The sequence below is a fragment of the Penaeus monodon genome, unplaced genomic scaffold, assembly GCF_015228065.2.
Source record: "Penaeus monodon isolate SGIC_2016 unplaced genomic scaffold, NSTDA_Pmon_1 PmonScaffold_1493, whole genome shotgun sequence".
NCBI lineage: Eukaryota > Metazoa > Arthropoda > Malacostraca > Decapoda > Penaeidae > Penaeus > Penaeus monodon.
Window position 1 is genome coordinate 2,501 of NW_023644076.1, and position 9,392 is coordinate 11,892.

The 9,392-nt window shown below is 39.7% G+C and overlaps 1 protein-coding gene across 1 annotated transcript in view; it reads left to right on the forward strand.

Moving 5' to 3' along the window:
• Positions 1-7,013, forward strand: part of LOC119569410 (inhibitor of Bruton tyrosine kinase-like) — an 8,863-nt gene extending 1,850 nt beyond the window's left edge. Inside the window, exons 2-6 of the mRNA XM_037917582.1 lie at positions 3,414-3,585; positions 3,722-4,038; positions 4,648-4,847; positions 6,590-6,896; positions 6,986-7,013. Coding sequence (XP_037773510.1) covers positions 3,414-3,585; positions 3,722-4,038; positions 4,648-4,847; positions 6,590-6,849 — 949 coding nt within the window. The 3' untranslated portion in view covers positions 6,850-6,896; positions 6,986-7,013. The remainder of the gene's footprint in view (positions 1-3,413; positions 3,586-3,721; positions 4,039-4,647; positions 4,848-6,589; positions 6,897-6,985) is intronic.
• The last annotated feature ends 2,379 nt before the right edge of the window (positions 7,014-9,392 follow it).

Here is a 9,392-nt window from a genome sequence, read left to right on the forward strand (position 1 = left end):
TTGTCAGGCTATCCTTGGGTCCACTGGAAGGTAGAGAGCCTTTGGTAGCTCTGACTTTTGTTTGTTTTTTCTCACTTCAGGCTTTGTCTGTGTATCTTTTCTCTTTGCTGATTTTACCTGGGTAAGGTCAGCTTGTTCTGGCACTGGCTGCACAGATTCAGCCTGTCTTGGCTCTGCCTGTGAGGGCATGGCCAGGATTGGAGTGGGGGGGGGAGGTCTCATCCTGGAGTGAGGGTAGGGCTGCTTTGGCTCTGTTCAGCTTCCTCCCTTTCAGGACTGCAACAGTCTGGGTCATTGCCGTCATAGCGACTGTGACTGTCTCCTCCGACTCACTGGACCTCCCCAAAGCAGCAATCAACAGAAGAGCTATATCTTCCTCATCAAAGAGGATATTATCGTCTCTTGGGAGCTTTGCAGTGCTCCTTGAACCTTATTCCTGTGGTTCTTTTTCTGCCTTTTGAAATGGTTAGAAACTCCTTTTTATTGGAGATATCTTGTGTTGGCTGTGAGGGGCTTCCTTCCTCTTAGGAGGTCGGGAAGTCTTTTCTCTTTTATTCTTTCCCGAGACATTTGTGCCTGGGGAAGCAGGAACAAAGTCTGGTCACTTTTTAGCAACCTCTTGTCGCCTGAGGACTGCCTCTTTCTTGGCAGAGCAAGCCAGGCTCCAGGTTTGATGCCCCTTGGCACAGTTGGGATATTTTGCTTGTGTCCCTTTGGCCTTCCTTGTGGGCCTTGAGGCACACCTCGTTGTTGTGTGACTTGCTACAGACACTACATTTAGGCTTGGCCTTGCAACTAGCCTGGTGGTGACTGTATCTTTGGCACTTACAGCACTAAAGAGGCTCTGGCACACAAGTTCTTAAGCCGAAGGTGCCCCAGTTACCCAGATCAAGGATAGTGATTGGGGCTCCTTTCAAGGTCAGCAGGACTTGCCTGGTTCGGCTCTTCCCTTTTGACATTCGGGAAGCATCCACGACCTGTGGGTGTGATGTTATCACATCCATATCATATGATAATGAGAAGCCAAGTAACACCATCTTGACTCTCTATCATCGGGATTCAGTGTGAGAGACACACTTTCCCCCCAGGTTTAGAAGGAACCTTGAACTGTGGGAAATGCCTAGGGGATCCAAACTCTCCTCAGAGTATGTCTCCAGCCTGGGTCATTTCGTACCAGCCTTTTGGCTTAAATTGTGGGCTCTCGTCGTGGGAGCAGATCCTGTTTTGTCTGGTTCAGCTTGTGCTCCCATCTCGATCAAAGAGGGCATCTGAGGGGTACTCAGAGGTCTCCCTGATTTGGGTGCTATCTTGGAGAGGCCAGCACTAGAGTCCATCTGCTGGACAATCTCATAGACAGACGTGTTTTTGGCGTCCATTTTAGCAGCAGCTCTGACAGAGTCAACCTGTGCTTTACATTTTCTCTTGCCACTAGAATCCATGTATGGCTTAAAGTGACTGCCGTGGTCTGGGCCTTGCATCTTTATCTCTGTTTTGTAGGTTTTTTTTTTTAGGAATGTTTGCCATGAAATAAGCTGTTATTTCATCCTCTCACACCTCCACCCAACACCGAATCCAACAAGGGGAAGTTGAATGTTAGAACTAATGTCTAACAGCCACAGGGGTAGTGAGAGGATATATGTAGCCAATGGCCATTGTACCGCCACTCACAGGTCCAGTGTGAGTGCTAACAACGATATTGGCTGCTTGACCCTAGCCTTCCGAATGAGACCAGCTGATTGACCTGATCAAACCACCTGTCTTGCTGGAAAAAGGGACCAAAGAGTTCTGTTGCTAGCCAAAGGGTGTCATGCATGCCATCGCTCACCCTCCAGGACTCCCATCTCCACAGTGCACAGGGCAGCCACACACAGCAAACATGTGGGTAGGTGTGAACCCCACAACTTGCCAGGAGTGAATCCAGACTGCTCTGGTCTCTGGTGCCTTAGTAGGTGGGCAAAAACTTTGCCTGGTATGCTGAGCAGTGCAATGCCACGGTAGTTGCTACAGTCCCAGTGATCCCTTTTCACTTTGAGTTTGCAAACATCAGTAGGAAGGACCAGATGTTCCAAGCAAATAACTGGATAGCTCTCCTGAGGTTAAACCTCGGGCGGTCGCTCTGGGTGTACACCACCTCTGCCACTCTTGCTGACACTGCCCCAAATAAAGGGGGTTGGCAGGCTGTGGGGGCTCCCCATCCACTTGGGGGATTCCCTAGGGCTTTGCCCAACAAGCCTCATGGTGGGTTGGCGCCTGTGGGGCGCAGGTGGGACAAGTAACTTTTATTCTCATCCTGCACCCCAAACATTTGCCCTCCCAACAGGAACCCATAGCCCACCTCGCTTGCTGGGTGGTAGGGACAGCACCCCTCCCCCAGTATATCCATTTCTTTGTGTCATTGCTGGCAAGTTATCTGGGGGGAGGAGGGCTGACAAGGCCCACCTCCCCCGAAGCACTCATTTACCCCAGGGTGACTAAGGGGAAGGAGTTGGTACAGAGCCAGGGCATGCCACACACTGGTGGGCCATGTGCTCTGTACCTCTGAGGCCTCCTGACTGCTCCGAGATTCCCCACAGTTTAACACATACATATATATATATATATATATATATATATATTATATATATATATATATATATATATATATGTATATATAAAATTATACATTCACATAATATAAATTCATAATTAATAAATATAAATATAAATATATATAAAATATATATATATATATATATAATATTATATATATATATTAATATATATATGTACATATAAATATGCACACGCACACGCACACGCACACACACGCACACCACACGCACACACACACACACAATATACACACACACACACATAAACACACACACACACACACACATAAACACACACACACACATATATACACACACACATATATACACACATACACACACACACACACATATACACATACACACACATATACACATACACACACAACACACACACACACACACACACACACACACACACACACACACACACACATATACACACACACACACATAAACACACACACCACACACACAAAGTGTGTATATATTATATATTATATATATATATATATATATATACATATACATATACATATAATATATATATATATATATATATATACATATATATATATATATATATATAAAATATATATATATATATATATATAATATATATATATATTATATATAAAAAATATATGTATGTGTGTGTGTGTGTGTGTATGCAAGTGTGTGTTTTGCATTAGTATCTATATATATGTTATATGCAAATATTTCTTTGAAATTTATGTTTTAATATACATTACTTTTTTCTTTTAATGTTTCATGTAAACTACAGTTATAACCTTAATTGTTAATGGAGAATATAAATTTCAGCTGTAATGTGATTGCCTCAGATGTCAATACTAAGTATTCCCGAAAGATTAACCAGGATCTGTGGGATGTTATGATTTCAAGCAAGACAAATGATAATCTAGGAGCTCACAAGTGTGTTCTGTCTGCAAGATCAGAATATTTTAACTGTATGTTTGGAGCTAATTGGATTGAGGTAAGTTAAAAGACTTAATTCTGTTCAAAAAAAGCATATTTCTAAAAGCATATTTTCCTACTTTTGCAGTGAGTGAAAATAATGTATTAAATTGATGTGTAATTAGATTATGATATTTCATTCACTTCTTTTCCAGTCAACCTCAACAAAAACATTAAGTATGCCTCTTCCAACCAATATATTGGTCATTATTCTGGATTATTTATATGAAGATGACTCACCAAAGCTTCGACAGTGCCGAGAGCCAGAATTTGTTTGCAATGTGCTTGTGGTAGCTGATCAGCTTTTAGTCACACGACTTTGTGAGATATGTGAACATGTCTTAGTGGGATTGCTAACTCTAAAGAATGCTGCAGACTTGTTAGAGTTTGCAGGTACTTACAATGCAAAACAGTTGAAGGTTTCAGCAATGCAGTTCATCTGTCTGAATTTGGCTGCTGTATTAGAGAATGGGTTAGTATCCATAGATCTGTTGATTTTGCATTGTTATAACAAAATTTATGGTGACATTTTGTTTTAGATAGGGTAGAAAATAGTGAATGAGTTATTTAACCCAATCGGCACGTTTGGCAAGAATACATGCCATGCCCACTGTAACACAGGTTTATTTATTGTATTCACACATAGATGGCTCTACAAGTGCTTATCATCAAGGGGTCACTTATTAGTCCTACCTTTCTCACCTGTTTACCCTTTTCCTTGACTTTTGGAAAGGCTCTTTTGCATTATTTCATTGTCTTAAATGTTAACAAGATTTTAATAATACTTTAGTAATCATAACATCAATAACAATAATAACAGTATTGATATCAATTGCATTAAAAGGAAAAACGCATTTTCCTGCCAATTCAAGGAATGGGGAAATCAAGATCAGTCAGTAGGCCTACTGATAGAAATCCTTGGAGGCTGAGCCGCATGTGGAGCCATCTGCATGTAACAAAATTCACAAAAACATACAAGGGACAGAACATAAATCCAGTGTGATTGGGTTAAGAAGTGAAGGATACTCTTTCAAGTTGCAAAAAATAATTGGTCATTGATGTACTGATCATTCTTTCACAGATCTCTTCTGACCATTAGCAGTGGTGACATTCTTATGGATTTGTCAATCTACTATCGCAAATTTATCCCACAAATGTGCTACCGTTTGTTAACTCCTTATGATCAGTCACCATATGCAGATGAGCTGGAAAGGCTTCTAGAGCAAAATCCAGTGGTATTACCAGGGTCTGAAGAGGAATGGGGAGACACATATGTCAAAGGTACAATATGAAAAGGAAAATATAAGTTATTTCTTCTTATTTTATCCCTTCTCTTTGTCTTTCACCTTTAGAAATAGAACTACTTAGATCAGGGGTGTCAAACTCAAAACCCTTTGCAGCCCACTTTTCATTTCATCTTGATGGTCGATAAAGGATTAAAACTTGCAGTATTTTCGAATATGTAATTTTTTTTTGGTTTTATTAGACTTTAAATGATGACACTAATGTAAGAAAATGTATTTAATATTATTTTCCATCATAGTGATCATAATTTCCCAGGTTAATAATCTTGTCATCCATGAGCCACTTGTTTACCATGACAAGGGCCAAGTTTGGCTCAGGGGCCCATGAGTGTAACATCCCTGAGTTAGATATTTGAATCCTTTGATGCTAGGATGGCAAAAATGGATGCCAAGCCCATTGTTTCTATTATTTATTAAATTTTCTTTACACATAGATAACTCCACAGCTGCTTAATCACCCATGAATTTGTTAATATCTTAGCTGTCTTACCTGTTTAAATTTTTCTGATTTTTATATTTTGTTATTGCTATTAGTATTGTTAATGATATTATAATAATAATAATGTCAGTAATAATGATAACTCATTGAGTGGGAAAATCAGATGAGGTCACATAGTCATACTAATTGGCTCCTTGGTGGCAATTTTGGATTTATCTGTGTGCAAACAAAATTCACAAAAGAACATTAAAGTCAACAGTGCATATACCCAGCAACAGAGCAGTTTTTGACTACATTAGATGTGATGCTTCAGCTAGCACTGCGTGGTTGTCAACTTTACAACACATATAGAAAAACATGTGGCTTTGTGCTATGCTTAACAAAAGTTTTTGCTGATAGGAACCACTACTAAAATAAGTGTTGTAAACTATACATGGCAGGATACCTAGTACAATTTTTTTTTTCTTTTTTTTTTTTTTCTTTTTTTTTTTTCATTATTATTATTATAGCAATAATAATAATGCAACTCAGAAGTTCATTTGAAGAATTTCATTTTCTGATCCTTTTTTTGTATTCAAAGAAAGTCTCACTGAACCAGACTTGATGGTCTTTAGAGGGTTGAGAATGGCAAGTGGTTTTTAAAACCAAGAGATTTTCCTTTTTTCTTTGTGACTTGCTAAACATAAACTAACATAAATCCAGAATTCTTTGGTTTATCCTTCAGGAGATACTAAAGTAGGAAAAGCTTCCATGTTTTCATCAGTAATTTTTTTCTTGAGATTTCTAACAAAAAGTGGTAAGTTTTATTTTTGATTTTTACTAATTTTCTTGTAAATGCTCTCATGTTAAGATATGGTGAGTCCAAAAAGAAGAACCATTGATCATAAAAAAATAGCATCAGTTTGAAAGGAAAGGAAAAATGAAATTGAGTAAAATACATGTGCAGTTTGTGATTGCCACTTTGTTTCTTTGTCTCTAGTAAAAGCTAAATCAATTAATTATCTCAAAGAGTTATTATAGGAATTGTAAAACAACAAAGGAAGAGTAGGAAAACAGTTATGTCACTGGCTTTTTTACTTTACTGCTTTTTCAGATCAGAAAAACATTTTGAATATTCATATTTTATCCTGCTCTCCCCTTTGTTTTATTGTTTACAGCTTGCTCAGCATGAGTCCCACACAAATAGTTGGAGTGTTTATTCCTACTCCTTCCTCTAGAAGTGAGGGACCAGGATATATCTTTAGATTTAGTAATATATGATTTATCCTGCTTTTACACAGATAGACCAAGTAGGAGTAATGGGCACGGTTCTTCACGCAAAAAGAAACGCTCACACAGAAATAGTCAGAGTGAATCACGAACAAGAAATTCTTCAACTTCTTCCCAGTTTTCTGTGGGTTCACTGTCTGATTCTGATTCTTTGAAAGACTTACAGCAAGAATTGGAAGCTCTTAATTTTGATGACTTAGAAGAACGTTCCATTGAGAAACTGAAAAGGTCACTCCACACACTGAAAAAAATGAATGCCACTCTGAACTGATCATCCACAGGGATGGGAAAATTGAAGTCAGAATCATGTTTCAGCTGGTATGTATATGTGTATGCATACACTGTATTATAATGCTTTATTTCCCATAAGTATTTAAATTTTTCCCTAAAATTTTGAATCCTTACAGAACATTCACCTTGGCAAAAAGTCAGGAAAGAAAAAAAACATTGTGGATCAGCTGGTACGGCTCCTCAGAGTCTAGCTAAAGAAGTCACCAGCATAGAAACTTGTGCATATAATGTCCACCATTCTGATAAGATTCCTCAAGTTCAACTTGTAACCCAAAAAACAGAAGCTTCAACAAGGTATGGAATGGCAGTGCAGATATTGTTAAAGATGTCTCTTTCTTATGAAAATCAGTTATTTGAGTTACTCAATCCATTCACAATATTTTTTTTAGGTTCAGATATGGTTATTGTAGATAATGTATCTTTATTTTTTTTCCATTGCCATAATTGTCAAAATGTCTCACACTTTATTTTGCTCTGTAGTTTAACCCTTACAATATCAAAGATGTTATGATTCGCATCATGAAAAAATTTGGCTGGAACTTGAACATGCTACATGGGAAGAAGTGGTTGAGGGCCAGTTGACATGAACTTGAATATAATTGTTAATGGGGGGCAGGGGGTATTGTCCCTCTCACTCAGCTGTGGATCCCATTTGGGTGGTTACTGATGGGGCATAGGATGGGAGTGGAGGCTACTCATTCTGCCTGTGTCCCAGCAGCTGCCAACCCAGTTTGAGGGCTGTGGGGCAAAGCCCAAGTGAACCCCTGAGCGGGACCATCTGCCGGGGGCACGTATGCACATGCCATGAGTTTTTCTTTGTTACAATCACGGCAAAAGATAATTTTTTTGCCAGTGAAAGTGTGATTAAGTCGGTTTTAACACTTTCTCATTTTTACCATGCAACAAACAAAAAAAATGCAACAAACCGACGATTTCAACTCCATGATGCCGCACACTGCTTATTTTATTCGGACTATAGACCGAATAATGATCAACTATGGAGTCTATATAACAACAAAAATACCCTTCAGTCTCGATTTATCAGGAAGTTTGGCAAGTAGAGACTGTAAAAAATAATGAAAACTAAAAATACAACATATCTTCTTAGTATTACGAAGAAACGGCATGGGATGCTGGTATTTGGCATGAGTGGTCGCGCATGCTAGGGCGACGATATAAGCCCCCGGCAGCGAGGCCCCGGCCTCTATGAATGCTACCCGTCAGTTATGGGTTAAGTAGAAAAAAATGCAAAAGGACAAATTTAAGACAGTCCTTAAAGGTAATGACAAAATTGAAGACAGTCCTTACAGATGCAAATAGAAAATATTTATAAAATATAAGAAATGACTAAATTAATGTTTGACAGTTTTTTCCAATCATATTCAGTGATAATGGCACATCAGTAATGACAGAGGGTTTTTTGAGGCCCATTCTGATTTATTGTCAAGCATTAGTTGATCCAATTTCTACATGTTTATAGCAATTTTCTATTCAACACTACATATGGTGCCATGTGGCTTCACAGCTGATGCAATGACAACAAACCTATGGTTACCCAAGTTTTAGTTAAATATATAAGATGTGTAATACTATTTTCATTATAGATGTGAGATTTATTTCAGTATGTAGTTTTAGCATGTTGCTGCAATCAGTTATCTTTATAGAGTCTATAACAATGTAAATGTTTGTTTTATTACCAGCATTGTCATAGACAGAATTGTATGAACAGTTTTGTGAATACTGTCCCTGGTCTTTACGGCAAAGTCCATAGGCGGAAACTCGCACAGAGTCTCTTCAGGTCCCGGTACGTCAGGGGCATCCGTAGTAGCTGACGTGTTGCAAACAGGTGCGATGGGGGGCGCTACTTCAACGACAGGGAGATCGGTGACCTCACAGTCGCACACTTATGTCCCACGACGCAGGCGAACAGGAGTGCAGGTTGCGTTGATCAGGTGCAACACACTCTTTCCGTTGGCTACCTCGAAGAGCACAGAGTCTCTTCACACGGATGCAGTCAGATGCGACATGCGCCATATCATCCGTAGATGTGACATGCACGGGAACCATTGAGTCTGTGAAAGGGGGAAGCGTGAGATTTGAGGAGACAATGCAGGCGGGCACGTCCGTCTGGGGCGCCCAGGAGAATGAGCAGGAATCTGTTACCGTGGAGGACTTGGCGTTCGGTGTCGTCGAAGTGGTATTGCAGATCTGAAGATCCTGCTTAGGGGCGTTGGTGGCAAAGGATGTGCGACGAATCTGTTCGTGCTTCGGAGAGGGAGATTCGTCCGGCATCAGGTCGACTGCAGGTGATTTTAACGAAGACATGACAGCTACAATTGCACTTGCAGAGTTAGAAGATGAGTGCCAGACAGAACTCAGCGTGGTAAGACCTTGATGAGTGACGGCGTCTCTGTCAGGTTGCTATTGAATTCCAGCCTTGTGCAGGAAGTTGCAATGTAATAAAGATCCAGCCTTGTGCCAGGAAGTTGACAACTCGTAACAGAGATTCCCCAAATGACTGGA